Source organism: Caretta caretta, chromosome 1, assembly GCF_965140235.1.
Source record: "Caretta caretta isolate rCarCar2 chromosome 1, rCarCar1.hap1, whole genome shotgun sequence".
In the NCBI taxonomy this organism is placed as follows: domain Eukaryota; kingdom Metazoa; phylum Chordata; order Testudines; family Cheloniidae; genus Caretta; species Caretta caretta.
This window is the reverse complement of record NC_134206.1, coordinates 161,314,772-161,335,542: the sequence shown is the minus strand read 5'-3', so window position 1 is coordinate 161,335,542 and position 20,771 is coordinate 161,314,772. Positions and strand designations below refer to the sequence as shown.

General features: G+C 43.6%; 1 protein-coding gene across 4 annotated transcripts in view; it reads left to right on the top strand.

Moving 5' to 3' along the window:
• SH3BGR (SH3 domain binding glutamate rich protein) overlaps window positions 1–20,771 on the top strand; it is a 51,166-nt gene that overhangs the window by 21,035 nt on the left and 9,360 nt on the right. For 2 of the 4 annotated variants that reach the window (XM_048866666.2, XM_048866676.2), the window contains exons 3-5: window positions 10,073–10,153; window positions 16,902–16,976; window positions 17,548–17,649. In XM_048866666.2, the coding sequence (XP_048722623.1) occupies window positions 10,073–10,153; window positions 16,902–16,976; window positions 17,548–17,649 (258 nt within the window). The remainder of the gene's footprint in view (window positions 1–10,072; window positions 10,154–16,901; window positions 16,977–17,547; window positions 17,650–20,771) is intronic. The other 2 variants (XM_048866685.2, XM_048866694.2) reach the window with 1 other exon arrangement.

Below are 20,771 nucleotides of genomic sequence, written 5' to 3'. Positions count from 1 at the left end.
TATTATTATTATTGTTATAATTTATTTATTTATTTTATGTATTATATTTTTCTGGTAGTGCACACAATGTGCTAAGTGCTTTACAAATGAAAATAAGCCCTGATCCCCGCTCAAATGAGCTAAAATATTTTTTTTACATCTGGAACTCAGAGTTCCATGGACAAAAATACATGCTTATCTTTGCATGCAAATTTGGCTGTTGCACATAGATATTTAGGCAGCTATCTAGTTATTTGTACATGCAGTCATGCTCAGAACCAACATAAATGAATACTCAGCTGTAAGTGTGCAATTGTTTGAACTTCTTTTGCACATGAACCTTAGGGCTCCCTTTCTGAAAATTCAGTCCAATGTTTCTTGTCTTTTGATGATCAGACCTCATAAAGATTTAAAAAATGGATATTCTTAAATGGGACAACTTGTCCAGATCATAAAGATTCAAGGAGACAGCCTTTCCTCTCACAGATTCTCAGCAAACAGGTTTCCTTCCTTTGTTATAGATAAGAAGAGATCTGTGGCTTGGGTTTGGGCCTCAACTTTGAGGTGATCAAAGGCCAGATGTGAAATTCTGTATGTGAGCCTATTTTGAGTTATAGCCCAAACTCTCATATAATTTAGAATTAGACAATTTCACTTCTGTAAAAATTCAAGACTTCTCTCTCAGAATGTACATTATCTAATTTGTTCCTTGAATCAGAGTACAATTTATTTCATAATTTTTCCTGGAACTAAGAGTCCAGTTAATTCAGACAGTTCTTCACCTTGTGTGCTTAGCTAACTCTTGCAATATTACAATGAATCTCATGATATTTACTGTTTATCTTCACTTCCAGCTCCCGGAGTCATGTGATTACATGAAAATCTCATTTTGATTTAAACAAAAAGAGAGCGTATGTTCTAGCCCTAATGGTTGTAGAGGAAAGTTTGAAAATATGACCCGAATGCACCCTAATGGCTTAAGCCTAGAAGGCAAATAAAAAGCACCTCAGATTCATTATTTTTAAAATCTTGTGATTTTTAAATCACTCTCATGGTTTTTGGCTGCCTGACTCATGAATTTTGAATACCTAGGGTAGGCGATACTGAGTCACTCAAGACTAAAGGTTTCCTACCAAGGGTGGTCTTGTGTCCCATTTTGAATGTATTTTCCTGCTTGAGTTTTCAGTTAAATATCTATGGTATTTTTATTGATCTCTTTCCATAACCTGTATGTTAGAGCCTGTGTTCTTGTTTACTCCACATGTAGTTGTAAGTGAGCAATGCTGTAGATCAAATGAAGCCCCCACTGAAGAAGGCAAGTATATGTCTAAGGCACATTGGGCTAGGCACTTTGGAGGAGGAGGAACCTATAATATAAATGGAAGCAAATAGTAAAACACAGATTAACTGCAATGGTTCCAATGGATAGCATTTCGACCAGATTATTTTGCTTGTAATGCTTTGGCATATGCATTGCTTACATGATAAATATTCACCACTTTATGACAGAAACTGTTAATAGGCCCCATGTGCTTTTATATTTGCATATGGGCTTGCAATGGGCAAATAACCTCTCCTTATAGTAATGTGTTTAAACCAATGGAAGGTAATACCATAACATAAATATTCTTCTTCGAGTGCTTGCTCATGTCAATTCCATGTTAGGTGTGTGTGCTCGCCATATGCATTGGTGCCGGAAATTTTTCCCTCAGTGATATCCCTAGGGGACTGGCTCTGATGCCGTCTGGACTGGCGCGCATATGTGCCAGGATAAGGGGTGCCTCCGGCTCCCCCTCCCCTAGTTTTTTCTTATCGCCAGTGACCGTGCTAGAGCATCTCCTTGCTTCGGCAAGTGCTCTTACCCAGTGGTTCTTCCTATTGTTCGTTGTATAACTAGTTCTTAGATAAGTAGTTCTTTTTGTTCTATTAATAGTTAGCTAATAGTACTGCAGATAAGTTAGATAGTCCCCTAAGGGACTTAGCCCAGGGACAGGGCATGCCCTGGTTCCTGGGCTTCACGCCTTGTGATGGTTGCAAAAAGCCTATGTCAATCAGCCACCCTCATCAAAGCTGCTTGAAGTGTCTGGGGAAAATCCATGTTAGCAATAAGTGTCACATCTGCAAGAGCTTCAAGCCAAGAACTAAAAAGGAGCGTGACATAAGACCGAGAGTGCTCCTCATGGAGTTGGGTCTCGCGCCAGTCTCCAAGCCGCTGAGATTGGACTCCGAGCACAGTGGTATTGGTGCGAAGTGCGCCACCGGCATCAGCGTCCCAATGCCGGTCCCAGCCCCCGGTACCTGCTAAGAAGCAGAGGAAGCACACCGGGAGAGGGCGTTCCCTGACATCCCACATTGAAAAGGGAAAATCCGGAGAGCAGCATAGGCCCATGTGGGGCAGCACGTCTCTGGAGCCCAGCCAGGCACCTGCATCGCTGGCAGTGGTACAAGTAGAAATCCTTTCTTGTTGGTACTGCATTCATGGGAGGGAAACAAGGGGGGGGGGCACGTGACCTCCCCGTGTGACCCTCCATGTGACTCCTCCCCGCCCCACCCCCAGCCCAGGGCCTCCACGCTCTCCCTGTCCCCTCTGACATCCCCCTTACCTTTCTAAAATTTTACAACTGCATCTGTTAAACGGATGCAATTGTAAAATGATGCTTTGGGCCCCTGGTGCCACGTGTACTTCCAGGTGTCATTGAGGATCCAGCAGCACCCCAAATTGAAAACTTCTTAAATGAAAGAAGGACAGGAAGGACAATCACCCCACTTTCCCTTAACACACCGAGCAACTCTGGGAACAAAACAGGCAATGAGCTCTGCAGATGTGAAAAATTCCTAGAAATGGAAAGATACAATACACACAAAACATAAAACCATCACATCTACCACACACAAGGATACAGAAAAGGGAAAGAGCAGAGAGGGAAGGAAGATATGAATGGAAAAAAAGGAGAGGAAATGTAAAGAGGAAAGGTTTATAGGAGAATCTTCCTTGATATTTGAGTTCTCTCTTTCAGCCAGGTATAGTGCATTTTTCCTAGACAGTGGCTTATATAAAATAATAATTGCCCCACTGTTTCAGTCCATTAGCTCCCAGTGTTACAAGGGGAAATTTATTTCTTTCCCTACTGGTTAGCTGAGTTTTCTTGTTGCATAATTAGATTGAACTCCCTGGTATATTATTCTAGACAGAGCCCTACATCTTTTCCCTGTTTTATTGTTTGGTATTAGATTCATCTTGTAATGCCAGGTTCAGCATCAGACATTTTTCCAGAACATGAAGGTCACATCTGGAAACAATAGCAGCAGAGGTGTCACATGCGGAATAGAAAACAATAAACCTCGTGGGCACATAGCCAGATATGGAGGGACAGAGGCTGCTCAGCCCGCAAAACTGCAAGAGCTGCTGCCCAAAAGTGAATCTTTCATCTATCCAGTCAACCAGGCCACTTAGGTCCTTTAGTTCTATGCCCATACTGATTTCAGTCAGCTTCTACATAGCACCGTTTAGTCACCATTAGAGCTTGGTTAGCTACTTACAGCACATAGATCATCCCTTTGACCCCTGTTTGAGAATTATCCATGAACAGATTTTGATTTTATTTATTACAGACTTGCTCATCATTTACAATTGTTAAACAAAATAGTCATGAAACCTATTCCTCATTCATGTCATGACTGGTCTGACATGGGCCCATGACTTAGTTACATGGGCCCAGATCCTCAAAGGTATTTAAGCACCTAATTCCCATTGAAATGCCTGGGCGTTGGATTCCTAAATACCTTTGAAGATCTGGGCCCAGCTGTTATCCTTTCTGCTCCCTGACTTGTTGACAAGCATTCATAAACAGGAGGAAAAGGTGTTCAGAACCTGAGACAGATAGATGGTTCCGACACAAAACTTCATGAAAAGGCATCTCCTCAAGTATCCAAGAGAACTTCACTGTCTAGGAACATTAAATGTTACTTGTACAAATGTTGTGAGACATGAATTAAAAGGGAAGTGCTTCTCCTGCTGGGCATTGGAGTGGAGGATCTCCATATTCAGTCTTCTGTGCAGTCCATTCTGGACTACCAGCTTCACTTGAAACATCAGGGCCTAGCCTTCTCCTCAATCAAGGCCTTCCATCCCTGTGTCCAGGGCAGATCAGTATTCGCACATGAAATGACGATCAGGATTCTTAAGGGCTTCAAAAGGCTTTTTCCACCGGTCCAGGACCCAGTGCCCCAATGGGACCTTAACCTAATCCTCCCTAGGGTCACTGGCCCTCCCTTTGAGCCTCTCCCTCTGGCTACCTGTTCTCTTTCGCATCTGTCGTGAAAGGTTGCTTTTCTTGTGGCTATCACTTCAGTGAGGTGAATCTCAGAGATTAAAGCCCTTATGTCGGAGCCTCCATACACGGTGTTCTACAAGGACAAGGATCAGTTGCATCCCCATCCAGCTTTCCTGCCAACGGTGGTGTTGCCCTTTCATGTTAACCAGGACATTTTCGTACCAGCGTTCTGACCAAAGCCTCACACGTCCAACGAGGAGAGGGGTTTGCACACCCTGGATGTCAGACGGGCTCTGGCTCTCTACTTAGAGCACACCAAGCCCTTTTGCAGATCGACTCAACTCTTTGTCGCAGTGGCTGACAGGATGAAAGGCCTCCCAGTGTCTTTACAGAGGCTTTCATCTTGGATTACTACCTGCATCCGTACTTGCTATGAGTTGGCACAGGTTGTGCCAACTACCGATAGTGATGGCCCATTCAGCTAGAGCTCAGGCGTCATCAGCAGCCTTCCTGGCACAAATCCCTATCCAGGCTATCTGCAGGACCACAATGTGGTCGTCGGTGCACACCTTCACGACCCACTACACCTTCACCCAGCAGGCCAGAGATGACTCTGGCTTTGGCAAAGCTGTGTTGCGATCGACACGTTCATGAACTCCTACCCGCCTCTGGAGATACTGCTTGGGAGTCACCTAACATGGAATAAACATAAGCAAGCACTCGAAGAAGAAAAAATGTTTACTAACCTTCTGTAACTGTTGTTCTTAGAGATGTTTTGCTCATGTCCATTCCATGACTCGCCTTCCTTCCCCTCTGTCAGAGTTCCGGCAAGAAGGAACTGAGGGAGGGTGGGGCCGGCGGTGCCCCTTATACTGGTGTATATGCACGCCACTCCAGAGGATGCCAGAGCCAGTCCCCTATGGATACCACTGAGGGAAAAACTTACGGCACTGGTGCATGTGGCAAGCACACACACCTAACATGGTATGGACATAAGCAACACATCTTGAAGAACAATAGTTATGGAAGGTTAGTAACTGTTTTTTATGAGTAAGGGTCAAAGGAGGTACCTGGTACAGTTAGTTTGCCATTTTGAGCTTGAATGTAAATTCAAATCATGAAGTGCTTACTTTTCTTATATAAATATTAAGGGCAGGGGGACAGATAACAGACCCTATTTATCTTAACATAGGCAAATGCAGGGTATCTAATTTACCTTGATTTCAGTAAGGCATTTGATACGGTTCCACATGGGGAATTATTAGCTAAATTGGCAAAGATGGAGATCAATATGAAAATTGAAAGATGGATAAGGAACTGGTTAAAGCGGAGGCTGCAATGGGTCATACTGAAAGGTGAACTGTCAGGCTGGAAGGAGGTTACTAGTGGAGTTCCTCAGGGATCAGTTTTGGGACCAGTCTTATTTAATCTTTTTATTACTGACCTTGGCACAAAAAGGGGGAATGTGCTAACAAAGTTTGTGGATGACACGAAGCTGGGAGGTATTGCCAATACAGAGCAGGACCGGGATATCATACAGGAAGATCTGAATGACCTTGTAAACTGGAGTAATAGTAATAGGATGAAATTTAATAGTGAAAAGTGCAAGGTCATGCATTTAGGGATTAATAACAAGTATTTTTGTTATAAACTGGGGACACATCACTTGGAAGTAACAGAGGAGGAGAAGGACCTCGGAGTATTGGTTGATCACAGGATGACTATGAGCCGCCAATGTGATATGGCTGTGAAAAAAGCTAATGCGGTCTTGGGATGTATCAGGCGAGGTATTTCCAGTAGAGATAAGGAGGTGTTAGTACCGTTATACAAGGCACTGGTGAGACCTCATCTGGAATATTGTGTGCAGTTCTGGTCTCCCATGTTTAAGAGAAGGTACAGAGAAGGGCTACTAGGATGATCTGAGGAATGGAAAACCTGCCTTATGAAAGGAGACTCAAAGAGCTTGGCTTGTTAGCCGAACCAAAAGAAGGCTGAGGGGAGATATGATTGTTCTCCATAAATATATCAAAGGGATAAATACCAGGGAGGGAGAGGAATTATTTAAGCTCAGTACCAATGTGGACACAAGAACAAATGGATATAAACTGGCCATCGGGAAGTTTAGACTTGAAATTAGACGAAGGTTTCTAACCATCAGAGGAGTGAAGTTCTGGAATAGTCTTCCAAAGGGAGCAGTGGAGGCAAAAGACATATCTGGCTTCAAGACTAAATGTGATAAATTTATGGAGGGGATGGTATGATGGGATAGCCTAATTTTGGCAATTAACTGATCTTTGACTATTAGCGGTAAATATGCCCAATGGCCTGTGATGGGATGCTAGATACGGTGGTATCTGAGTTACTACAGAGAATTCTTTTCTGGGTGTCTGGCTCGTCAGTCTTGCCCACATACTCAGGGTCCAACTGATCACCATATTTGGGGTCAGGAAGGAATTTTCCTCCAGGGCAGATTGGCAGAGGCCCTGGGTTTTTTTTTTTTGCCTTCCTCTACAGCGTGGGGCACGGGTCACTTGCTGGAGGATTCTCTGCACCTTGAAGTCTTTAAACCACAAGTTGAGGACTTCAGTAGTTCAGACATAGGTCAGGGGTTTGTTACAGGAGTCGGTGGGTGAGATTCTGTGGCCTGCGTTGTGCAAGAGATCAGACTAGACGATCATAATGGTCCCTTCTGACTTTAAAGTCTATGAGTCTGAGTCTGTACCTTTTGCCCAACTTGTGTCACGATAAAGATTTTTGAGATTCCATAAAGATAAGTTACATAGTGACTGTATACCATTAAATAGCAACTGCCTTATAAAGCTAGGCAGACCAGCTGCAGCACCTGTAAATTATAAATGTGCAGTATTTGACTCTGTGTGTGAAGCTATATTGGGAAAAAAGAATTTGCATGTTACTACAAATTTATATTTATACAACATCCTTTGTGAAAGCATCTCAGAGTGCTGTGAAGTGTTATTTTTTTAAAAAAGGCAGTTACGATAACCATTTTTAAAAGCTAAGTCAAATGAGTCTTGAAATTAGTTTTTAGTATTCATTATAAACCATCTACGTTGACAATTATATTCTTTACTTAATCTCTTACTTAAGCTGCTTCTTCTGTTGGTGTCTACACAGAGGTCTTCATCACTTTCTAAGGGTATGTCTACACTACGAAATTAGGTCGAATTTTTAGAAGTCGTTTTTTTAGAAATCGGTTTTATATATTCGAGTGTGTGTGTCCCCACAGAAAATGCTCTAAGTGCATTAAGTGCATTAACTCGGCGGAGTGCTTCCACAGTACCGAGGCTAGAGTCAACTTCCGGAGCGTTGCACTGTGGGTAGCTATCCCACAGTTCCCACAGTCTCCGCTGCCCATTGGAATTCTGGGTTGAGATCCCAATGCCTGATGGGGCTAAAACTGTGTCGCGGGTGGTTCTGGGTATATAGCGTCAGGCCCCCGTTCCCTCCCTCCCTCCGTGAAAGCAAGGGCAGACAATCGTTTCGCGTCTTTTTTTCTGAGTTACCTGTGCAGACGCCATACCACGGCAAGCATGGAGCCCGTTCAGGTAACCGTCACAGTATGTCTCCTATGTGCTGGCAGACGCGGTACTGCATTGCTACACAGCAGCAGCAACCAATTGCATTGTGGCAGCAGACGGTGGAATAGGACTGGTAGCCGTCATCGTCATGTCCGAGGTGCTCCTGGTCGCCTGTGTGAGGTCGATCAGGAGCGCCTGGGCAGACATGGGCGCAGGGACTAAATTTGGAGTGACTTGATCAAGTCATTCTCTTTAGTCCTGCAGTCAGTCCTATTGAACCATCTTATGGTGAACAGGCAGGTGATACGGATTGCTAGCAGTCCTATTGCATCATCTTCTGCCGCACAGGCAAGAGATGAGGATGGCTAGCAGTCCTATTGTACCATCTTCTGCCGAGCAGCCATGAGATGTGGATGGCACGCAGTCCTTCTGCACCGTCTGCTGCCAGCCAAAGATGTAAAAGATAGATGGAGTGTATCAAAACAAGAAATAGACCAGATTTGTTTTGTACTCATTTGCAAACCTCCCCCCGCCCCCCTTCTAGGGGACTCATTCCTCTAGGTCACACTGCAGTCACTCACAGAGAAGGTGCAGCGAGGTAAATCTAGCCATGTATCAATCAGAGGCCAGACTAATCTCCTTGTTCCAATAAGAACAATAACTTAGGTGCACCATTTCTTATTGGAACCCTCCGTGAAGTCCTGCCTGAAATACTCCTTGATGTAAAGCCCCACCCCCTTTGTTGATTTTAGCTTCCTGTTAAGCCAACCCTGTAAGCCGTGTCATCAGTCACCCCTCCCTCCGTCAGAGCAACGGCAAACAATCGTGCATCTGAGTTGAAAGTGCTGTCCAGAGCAGTCACAACGGAGCACTCTGGGATAGCTCCCGGAGGCCAATACCGTTGAATTGTGTCCACAGTACCCCAAATTCGACCCGGCAAGGCCAATTTAAGCGCTAATCCACTTGTCAGGGGTGGAGTAAGGAAATCGATTTTAAGAGCCCTTTAAGTCGAAATAAAGGGCTTCATCGTGTGGACAGGTGCAGGTTTACATCGATTTAACGCTGCTAAATTCGACCTAAAGTCCTAGTGTGGACCAGGGCTAAATACACTGAGCACTTTGTGTTGTTTTCCTGCATTTGCTTTTACCTGTGGCGGGGGGGGGGGAGGGATAGTTCAGTGATTTGAGCGTTGGCCTGTTAAACCCAGCATTGTGAGTTCAATCCTTGAGGGGGCCATTTAGGGATCTGGGGAAAAAATTGGGGATTGGCCCTGCTTTGAGCAGGGGGTTGTACTAGACAACCTCCTGAGGTCCCTTCCAACCCTGAGATTCTATGATTCTGTGACAAAGAAAACTTCTAAGGAAGAAATTGAAAAAAAAACATCCTGTTCATTATGTGATCTGGATCTCTAGAGTAGATTGATCACTTGCTCCTTATTTTTAAGGAGTGTCCCATATTTTGAGGTAAATCCCTTATTTTTGTACCTAATGTCTGGCATAGCTGATACTCAATAATATATGATGCATTTTTGTCTTGTGTTTCAGCAGTAATTATGCAAAGGATTGTATATAGTGTGATAAAAATGTATGAGTTTATATCACAGATAAAACCTTATGGGGTATTGTTTGTTTAAAAATAAGTTTGACTACATTTTTCATACAGTTGTCCTTAATTTACCAAAATGTAGAGGTAACTCTACCATGGGTATGGTAGAGTATCCACTTATAAGGTTACTTACGTATAGAGTATTATTAGATACCAGGAACACATTGAAATTGCTGTGTTTATTACTATCTGTCTTGGGTGCTGTTTTTAAATGATGCCAGTGGTTTGGTTTTGGTGTGATCCTAGGTCTGGTTATCCATTGGAGATACCATGTACGTACATGTAAATTATTGGGACACTTACAGTCTAACAACTTTATCCAAAGAGGAACTAACAGGGTGTGTGTATTTAATATCAAGCACATCTTATGATCCATCACTGTTGTAACCCTTGTCCTTCCTTCCCCCTTACTTTGTTTCTCATCCATTGCTCTGTTGTACCTAACTTAAGGCCAGATTCTGCCTAGTCCTTACAAAGATGCAGAAGTGTATTCGTTTTGCCAAGTGGCATTAAACACATTGCTCTAAATATGCTTCTTTCTATGTCTCAGATTCTGAAAATCCTTAGTCATAAGAGTAGTGATTTGGGGCAATGTATGGAAGGATTTGTAGGTTCTGTTCTCTTTTGCATATGCTTCTTACCAATTTCTTGTTCTTTGTTTAATTCCTTTTCTAGGACTTTGAATCCTTCTTCTGTGCCAAGGAAGAAAACATTATTTATTCATTCCTGGGTCTGGCACCTCCTCCGGGTTCAAAGGTATGAATTTCTGTTCTTTGCTGAGGTCCATTCATTTTAATTTAGTAAAAGATGGAGGTAGGCCCTGATTCAGCATGTAAAATAATGGACAGTGACAAGTGCTGCAATAAGAAGTTAAAAGAAAAGGAGTACTTGTGGCACCTTAGAGACTAACCAATTTATTTGAGCATAAGCTTTTGTGAGCTACAGCTCACTTCATCGGATGCATACTGTGGAAAGTGTAGAAGATCTTTTTATATACGCACAAAGCATGAAAAAATACCTCCTCCCACCCCACTCTCCTGCTGGTAATAGCTTATCTAAAGTGATCACTCTCCTTCAATGTGTATGATAATCAAGTTGGGCCATTTCCAGCACAAATCCAGGTTTTCTCACCCCCCCCCCCCTTTCCAAAAACCATACACACAAACTCACTCTCCTGCTGGTAATAGCTTATCCAAAGTGACCATGCTCCCTACAATGTGCATGATAATCAAGGTGGGCCATTTCCAGCACAAATCCAGGTTTTCTCACCCCCCCACCCCCATACACACACAAATTCACTCTCCTGCTGGTAACAGCCCATCCAAAGCGACCACTCTCCCCACAATGTGCACAATAATCAAGGTGGGCCATTTCCAGCACAAATCCAGGTCTTCTCACTCCCCCTCCCCCCCACACAAACTCACTCTCCTGCTGGTAATAGCTCATCCAAACTGACCACTCAATGGCCCAACTTGATTATCATACACATTGTAAGGAGAGTGATCACTTTAGATAAGCTATTACCAGCAGGAGAGTGGGGTGGGAGGAGGTATTGTTTCATGGTCTCTGTGTATATAATGCAGTTATATACACAGCATACTGTAAACTTCTGCAGTTTCCACAGTATGCATCCGATGAAGTGAGCTGTAGCTCACGAAAGCTTATGCTCAAATAAATTGGTTAGTCTCTAAGGTGCCACAAGTCCTCCTTTTCTTTTTGCGAATACAGACTAACATGGCTGTTACTCTGAAATAAGAAGTTAGTTTGCTGGCACAGGACTGCAGCAAAGTCTTTTAAGAAAAAAATCAACAATGCAGGCTTTCCAATAGAAAGTCTTCTTTCACCAGGAATTTGTTACAACCTCTTCTGCTACTTTTAAAAAAGCACATATATTTTGCCATATTCAACTTTGAAACCATACGGCAATCCCTAATTAAATTATGGGTGAAATCCATACAAACCCCATTGCACAGAGCCCTGAGTGAACAGGCTTTGTATGGGAGAACTATGCAGGGCTCGGATACAGAATCCATTCCCCTATCTGGGTAGATATCACCTATCAGGAAATGGGAGACTGTGACTCTGTTTAATCTGACGGCGGGAGTTGTCGATATTGGGTCCTTACAACCATGGGCTGTTTAACTAGTCCCATGGTGTGCCACAAGCCACCCTTCTGCACTGTCCCACATAAAGCTCAGATTCCAGCTCTGTTGTGCTGGATGTGCTGATTTCCCCTGCACACGGTTTCATAGCTGATCACCTCTTGTCTGTTGAATTACATCTGTTCCATGGTGCTGGAGGGGGCATTCCATCCTCCTCACTAATGTGCAGATTGTGTTGATGAAGTGGCACTTGTGCACAACACTGATTCATAATTAATGCTTGTTATAATAGACCGACTCCACCTATAGAAGGGATAGAGATAACAAGGGAATTTCCAAATTTGACCAGAACAGTGGTTATCTAGTCCAATATCCCATCTCTGACATCTTATGCTTCAGAGAAAGCTGCAAGAAACTTTGCAACCGACAATTGTGAAATTAACCTGTACACAGAGAAAATTTATTCCTAATCTCATCAGTTAGTGGTCATCTTTTGACCTGAAGCATGAAGGTTTATATTCTTCTATTTTTTTTAATCCTAACCAATGTAATTGTGGATGTTCCCAGTATTCATATACATCACTGTTTTTTATGAATCGTTTGCCTCCTTTCTCCTGTGGGGTCCCTGTAAATTTTTTCACAATCTTCACCAGTTTTGTCTAACTTAAATAATGTTGTATCCACTGTAAATTTCCCCACTTCACTGTTCACCCCTTTCCTAGGTCTTAGAGTACTGGTCTTAATACAGGTCCCAGAGGCTCCTCTACTGTTAACCTTTGCTCTGTTATGCAAAGTGGCCATTTATTCCTCTTCTTTTTTTCTCTCTCATGTTTCTAAAACATGGCAATGCTTTATCTTTCACATCATAATTCTGTCGTTTGCTAATAGCCTCTTGTGAGGGACTTTATCAAAGGCTTTTGGAAAGTCCATATAGGCTATCTCTACCAGTTCTCCTCTATCCACTATATTTTGTTGACATGCATTCTAGCATAATAGAGAGGCATGCTATTTTTTTCCTTTACAGAAGCTGTGCTGACTTGTCCCTAACATGTCATGTTCATGTAGGGGGCTTATAACTCTATCTTTGATCATACTCAAATGTGATCAGATCTAAATATTGCCATCATTCTCATGGCAGACGTGGATATAATGAGTCAAGTGGGCGGGTGAGACATAGTCTGAGCACAAGATTGGTAGCAATACACTCCTTTGTTTTAACATGACCTAGTGGATAAAACACTGGAGTAGAACTCAAGTGACCTGGATTCTAGTCCTTGTTCTGCTTGGTGACTCACGTCGCATTTTTGCACCTCTTTCCCTGACTGTAAATATGGAGATAATGATACTTACCTCCTTTGTAAAGAGCTTTGAGAGCTACAAACGAAAAGTTACATTATTTACATACATAAAACAAAGGCATTACTACTATTAATTTTGTCTTTGCTGGTGATTCCCTGGGTGACCTCGGGAAAATCCTTTAAACTTTCTGCTTCAGTTTCCCACTTCTATCCCAGGAATATCAACACTTATATGTCTATCTCAGAGGAGTCTTGTGAGAAATAATTTAGTGAATGTCCATAGAGCGTTTAGGGGGTTAAAGAAGCTACACGTGCTACATATCATCATCATCATCATCATCAAAATGTGGTGAATCAATAGGATTAAGAAAATTGTATTTCTCCTGTTTTCTCACTTCATACACCATCCATTCCTTCATGCATTGCTCAGCTAGGTGTTTTTTTTTTTCCTGTGGAGCAAAGTACTTTATTTTTCCCCTTAAAGAGTTCACCTATTCCTAGCTTACACCTGAGGCTATTAAAATGTCCAGTCAGTGGCAACGCCACAAATGTTGAAAACAATATGCTTAGGACCTATTGCCGGAAAAACAACCTTTTGGTGCTATTAGTAACAAGCAAAGAATGGTTTCTACTGCTTTAACTGCTGTACCAAGGTGCTAGCCTTTCAGATCTGGAGCTGAATGCCTTACAGCATTTAAAAAAAAAAAATTAAAACAAGGAACTATCTTTACAGCTAGCACCATCTAAAATCTGCAGCTGAATTTGAGAGAGATCTACAGATCAGGACAAACACCTATTTTTAGCATTTATTGCAGAGTATTTCTCAGCATCTTCATTGGAGGCCAGAGTGGTTATAGCTTGTCATATAAATGACCTCCTTGTGCTGCTGCTGCTTTTCTTTCACCTGACTGTCAATTCAGCCCTCATGTGAAGTGTAATGGGAGTAATGTGAAAGCGATGGCCAGTGGCATGAATTTGGAGATGCATGGTGAATTTAGAAGGGTAGTGGTGGTAATGGCAATTCTTTAAACAATATTTCCCAGTAAATCTCTTCTTGTCTTAGGAACTTACTAGTACACAGAGGTAATTTTTTAAAACCATAACATGAAAATTTATAAAGCCAACAAGTCAGTTAGTGTGCTTCTCCCTCACAGTATCTCTCCTCACTGAGGCTTTAGGACAATTAGCATGAAGCTGGTATGCTATGATGCTTTTCATGCTGACTGGTATTGTCTGATGAGCCCTGCCTATCTGTGGTATCCACCAGTTTCTCTCATTTACACTTAGATTGTAAGCTTCTTGGGGCAGAGACCATCTTTTTGTTCTGGATTTGTACAGCGCCTAGCACAATGGGACCCTGCTCCATGATTGGGGTCCCCAGGTACTACTACAATACAAAGAATTAATAATAATATTGATACATGTTTTTACAGCACTTGTAGGCCCTTATCCAGAAAAGCACTTAAATGTGTGCTTACCTTTAAGTACACAAGGAGCTCGGCTGAACTCAACTAGAGATCACACTTGTGCTTACCATTAAGTATTTGCATAAGTCTTTCCAGGGTCAGGGCAAAGCACCTGATGTTTTTTTCTAAGTGCTGAGTATATTATCATTTCCAATGGGGTTGTTAGCCCTCAATTTACAGGACATTGCAAAGAGCCAAATTACTTATTGATTTATACCAGGACTAATTCAATCTGCCGCTACATCTCTAGCCTTCCAAAACCGTTATTACATCTCCTATGGTATCATTTAACATGGATGAGTAATACAGTTTTATACTCCTCTGGAGAGAAGGAGTTTTGTGTTTATAAGCTCTTTAATCTATTTATGTGCGCTGAAGGACCACCTGATCTTAAACCCGGTCTATTTGAATCCTAACTTCCAAACGAAAAAGAACGTATCGTTTCAGATCTGAATGCAGGGGATGGCTATACTTTTAGGGCCTGATCCAAAGGTCATACATGTCAGTGGTAGATTTTCCACTAACTTCAACAGGCTTTGGATCAGACCCCCAGTGTAGATGGAGGGGTTTAGGCATATGAATCTGAGCCATGCCCCATAAAGGTTGTAACTCTAGTGATTTAGGCTCACATACCTTCGTCTCTAGGTATCACCAGGGTGATGAGGTAAGGCTGGAGAGATATCTTCCTGGTGCCCCTACCTCTTTCATACTTGTACGTAATGTGAGACTGAATGGCTATGTTAGAAGTCTGGCTGAATTTGGAGAAGGTGGGAGTGGCATTTCTGTTTTCAACATTCTTTATCAGTCTTTGTTAATGTGCATGGAAAGATAATCTTGCGGTACTGAGCAAGCTTAAAAACAACCAACCTCCCTCTGGCCCCCCAAACCTAGATGGGGTCTCAAGAAATAATTAGGTGAGATAAAGTAAAGAAAAAGGAACCATCAATCAGAAAAGCACTTACAATGTAATGCCTAATTGGTAGATTAATCTCTAGTTGGTATAGATTAGCTGACGGCTTTTTATAGCTTTATCCCCTAGTATGCTTCTGGTTTTGAAAATATTTCTATTTCTTGCATATCCAAGCTACTGTTTTTGTAAAGGGAACCCATTTTTCAAAGAAGTCAAGAGATTGTTTCTGGGGATGTTTGTTTTGAGACTAATTTAAAACCATGGCTGTGTGTTCAGATGTATAGCATGACTTATCCCTTGATCTTTTTCTCAGATGTTACAGGAGAGGCATCCTGTTCATGAGAAGACTGTGACTTAAATTAAATTAAGTTAGCAAGCAGTGTATTGTACCATCATGGCTTCAGGGTAGTTAGCCAGGTTTGAATGCTGACAGTGGTTTATTTGTTGTGGGGAAGTAATGGGTTTATCCTTGTCTACTGTTATTTAGCAAAAATGGAGCATAGCTTACATCTCCCAGAACTCCAGAAAGCAGATAGCTCCCTGCTACACTATTCCTTTCTGCAGCTGTTCTAGGAATTCAATGGAGCGATGCTGATTTATGGCAGATGAGAATCTGGACCTGTATGTGTTACTCATCCCTAAATCCTTTTTGGATTTGCTATGCTGATTTTGAAGTTTAGTCCCATATATACTTTAGTAAATGGAGAATTCTCCTTTTAAAGCATCTCTGAATGTGAAATTGAAAAAGAGAAAATGTGCACTCTTAAGGTAGCTGTATGAACTACTGATAGATGTGTTTTATTGACAAGAAAAAGACTCATCAGTTTGCAGGAATGTTGCTTAATTTTAAATTAATAAAAACTATTTGGGGTGCTTTGAAGTGGTAGTTTCATGACTAGGTTCCAAATGGTGTTATTTCAGTATGACTCTATATTCATCATTCATACGTTTTTGAGTCAGTTTCTTTCACACATCATACAAAGCTAAATTCTGCCCTTGGTAGTAGACATGCACATCTCAGTCAAGCTGGGTGTGTGTATATATTTGGTGGTAAAATATTACTAACAGTCTAATTCTCCTAACCACTCCTTTAAGCTTGTATTTTCGGTAAGTGTCCTGTTAGCCTGGGATAGTTTGTATGGTGGTATATTTTTATGGACATTTTATCCTCATTTCTTGTGTATGTTTTAAATATTTATAAAAAGTCATTAATGCCAGTGAGGATAGGGGCATAAGAAATCTAAAGGCATAACAGTTTTTTTTTAAAAGTCTATGCTCAATAAGAGCTATGTCTTTAAATTTTATGAGTCACTACAAAAAAGTGTCTCTAAAGAGAACTGTCATTCACATAAGCAAAATGATAAATGCAATATTTTGCAAGAGAATTTCAACAAATTTATAAAACCTCTCATAATACTAGAATTCTTTTTTTAAGGTTAAGAGCCTTTATGGGGCATGGCTAGCATTTTCATTCTAGAATTCCTTTGTTAGTTTGCATGGCCAAAAGCCAGAAGTGTAAAGGGCACACTAAACCAACAAATGGCTCTTGGAACGCCCTTTTAATAATAATACTATCAGTATAAAGAGGTACTGAGTCAGTTGCCAAAATTTGTCATGCTGGTAGACATCTTTAAACATTTTTTTTCTTAGCACCTGCTTGCTCTTCCTCCAGCTTTGTTCTGTAGATTCATTCAGGTTCTCACATATTGTTCATTTTCCCTGATTCAGGAGGTGAAAACTGCTGAAGAGACATCAAACCTTCCAAACGGTGACATTTCGGGTGAAGAGCACAAAGTTGTGGAAGTAATAACTGAGTATTTTGTTCACCCTCAGAAGTCCATTTTCACCCATTCTAATCATCCAGCATATTCTATTCCCCCTGAGTTCCAGTCCAACAAAACCTTTAAGCAACATGCTTAACTTTAAGAATTTGAATAGTTCTATTGAATTCACAGGATTGTGGCCCTTTTGCCCAACAGCAGAGCTAGAGATGAGGTTGTTTTTTTTAAAAAGGAACAGACAAATAAATCCTTAGGGCCTATTCACATACTTAAAAAAGAGGCTCCTTTTGTCTTAAAGGGAGTGAGTACACTCATGCAACCACGGTTTCTGTATGGATGAGTGTGATCTTGAACAGCTCACGTAAACTTGCATCAGCACTAAAAATGAACTCTGTACTAGCTGCTTGTACATTTCCCTGGAAAGAAATAGGTCAGATAGCCCAATGTCTGAATAAATGTTGGCAACTGTATAATGGTTATTTGGCTTTGAACAGTGAGTTTCTGAGAGAGCACTTAAGCAATCAGTTTTGTACATCTATTGTCTTTCTTCCCCCTCTGATGTTCTTTCTGCTGTGCTTTTCCTTTGTTGTCAGGAGACTGAAAAGTCTGAAGTAACTGAAGAAAATGAGGCACACACAGAAGACAATGTAGATGCAGTCGCTAATTCTATTGAACTGCCATCAGAAGAGCAACAGGTAATTTTCTCTTTTCTTCTCTGGAAGTTTAATCCACATCTGGGCTAAATTAATTAAATCCAGATGTCTCCATATAAATCTTTAAACTCCTCAGCATAACTCTCAGGGTGGAGCTGGCTATACTTTGATCTTAAAATTGGCCACAACTGGCATTTGTGTGCATTCTTCTTCAAGTTTACAAAAATCATGGGAACAGGGCCTGTGCAAGGAGGTTTCACTCCCTGGGCGAAACTTCCACCTTGCGCCGCCCCCCACCCACAGCAGCTCCCCACCCCAGCTCACCACTGCTCTGCCTCCTCCCCGAGCACGCTGCCGCTCCTCCCGCCTCCCAGGCTTGCGGCGCCAATCAGCTGTCTGGTGCGCAAGCCTGGAAGGGAGAGAAGCAGAGCATGGCGGTGCTCAGGGGAGGAGGTGGAGCAGAGGTGAGCTGGGGCGGGGAGCGGTTCCCCTGTGCGCTGTCCCCCCCTTACTTGCTGCAGGCGGCCCTCCCCGCGCCCCCCTGCCCCAGCTTACCTCCGCTCCACCGCCGCCCCCAACCACTTGGCACCCTAGGCGACCGCCTAGTTCGCCTAGTGGTTGCACCAGACCTGCATGGGAAACATATGTAAATGCGGGTCTTGAATAACAATAGCTGTCCTTTAGTTACCAGCTTCCCCCCGCCACTTATAAACATGCACATTTTTTAAGCTCACCTAGAACTAAGAACTAGTATGAGGAATAATCCGGAAACTAGAAGCTCAATCACTGTCTATACCGGAGAGAAAAGTTGTTGCCATCAATGGTTCAGGCACCTGAGGTGCTTGTAAAACCCTGTTTTCCCCATACAAAAGTGCTCCTCATGTTGCACAAGCATTGCCAGTACCACTGCGTCTGCACTGCCTTGGTGCAAACCTTATTGATTCACAGGCTTTGAGGTCAGAAGGGCCCATCATGATCATTAAGTCTGACCTCTTGCACATTGCAGGTCACAGAACCTCACTCACTCCTGTAATAGACCCCTAACCTCTGGCTGAGTTATGAAGTACTCACATCATGGTTTAAAGACTTCAGGTTACAGAGAACCCACCATTTACACTAGTTTAAACCTGCAAGTGACCCATGCCCCGTGCTCCAGAGGAAGATGAACCCCCCCTCCCAGGGACTAAGCCAATGTGACCCAGGGAAAATTCCTTCCTGACCCCAAATATGGTGATCAGTTAGATGCATGTGGGCAACACCCATGAGCCAGACACCTAGGAAAGAATTCTCTGTAGTAATTCAGAACCCTCCCTGTCTAGTGTCCCGTCACCAGCCACTCTGGATTTTTGCCACTATTTGTGAAAGATACCAGTCAGGTCCTGCTCTAATTTGCTAACTTCAGAAAGGTGCCAGTGGATAGAAATGTGCTGGGAACTATACAGCTATCCTTGTGGTTTATTCAGGAGTCTGGTACAGCAACAGCCCGTGGGAGTGCTGTCTGTGAATATGCTGCAGATCCAGAATGGTGGAGATGGTTATGTATGTTTGTGGAAGAGGGGAACCTCTTCCTCCTTGTTTAGGTGTTTTAAGTTACTGGTCTGGTCCAATTCCCCTGAGTGCGTGGCACAGACTGCCCATGTGTATGACAGGGTGGATTTAATTTAAATCAAATTGATTTAAATCATGATTTAAATCACTAGTCAGGAAGACTCGATTTAATCATGGATTTCTACATAAAACTGCATTCTTGTTGGTTGTTATAACCAGTGGTGAGGTGGAGCCAGTTCGCACTGGTTCGCTAGAACCGGTTGTTAAATTTAGAAGCCCTTTTAGAACCGTGAGGGACAACCAGTTCTAAAAGGGCTTCTAAATTTAACCGGCCAAAAGTGGCGCCTTAGGCACCGACTCCACGGATGCTCCAGCCCTGGAGCACCCACGGGGAAAATTTGGTGGGTGCAGAGCACCCACCGGCAGCTCCCCACCCCACCCCCGGCCCCAGCTCACCTCACCTCTGCTCCGCCTCCTCCCCTGAACGCGCCGCCCCGCTCTGCTTCTCCACCCCCCCAGGTTTCCTGAGAATCAGCTGTTCGCGCGGGAAGCCGGGGCAGGCTGAGAAGCAGGCGGTGGCTTCCCGCTCAGGCCCAGGGAGGTGGAGGGGAGCTGGGGCAGGGGGTTGTGAGGAGGGCTGCCCTCGCCGCAGCAGGTAACCCAGGGGGGTGCGCAGGGGAACCGCTCCCTGCCCCAGCTCACCTCCGCCACCCTCAGCCTGAGTGGGAAGCCGCGGCCTGCTTCTCAGCCCTCCCCGGCTTCCCGCCGAACAGCTGATTCGCGGGAAGCCAGGCTGGGGGGGTGGGGGGCGTTCAGGGGAGGAGGTGGAGGCGGAGCGGAGGTGAGCTGGGGCCGGGTGCAGGGCGGGGAGCTGCTGGTGGTGCTCTGCACCCACCAAATTTTCCCCGTGCGTGCTCCAGCCCCGGAGCACCCACGGAGTCGGTGCCTAAGGCACCACTTTTGATGTGATCAGTGGGGGGAGCGGCTGCTCCCCCTGCCCCCCCCCAGCTACGCTCCCCCGCCCCTAGGAGCCAGAGGGACCTGCTGGATGCTTCCTGGGAGCTGCCCCAGGTAAGCACCGCCGGGACTCCCCACCTCGCTCCCCAGCAGGTGCCTCTGGCTCTTAGGGGTGGGCACCCACTACGGTGGCCCACGAGACCCTCCTGCCCGGTTCTGGGGGCAGTCAGAGGACAGGGGAGGGGGGTGGCTGGGGCAGGGATCCTGGAGGGGGGCGTCGAGGAACGTGGGGGTGTTGGATGGGGCACGAGTCCCGGGGGGTGGGGGTGGGCCACGACCCCCTCGTGGGGTGAGGAGGGAACCCGTTGTTAAGATTTTGGCAGCCCATCACTGGTTATAACCTTAATACATATTCTTCACAACTCAGAGATAGATGTAGGTTTCATTTTAAGAAGGTACACACTATACATTTTTAAAGTGATTTATTTTGAAAACATTTCAGATTATTTTTACAGCTATATCAGAAAATGAATGATTGTTTGGTTTTTTTCATTTACCAAAGGTAATTGAAGCAGATATTTATGAAGTCATTGGGAGGTGAACTATCTCCAATTCAACAGGTTAATCATTAATATTTGGAGCATTTTCTTGCCATGCTG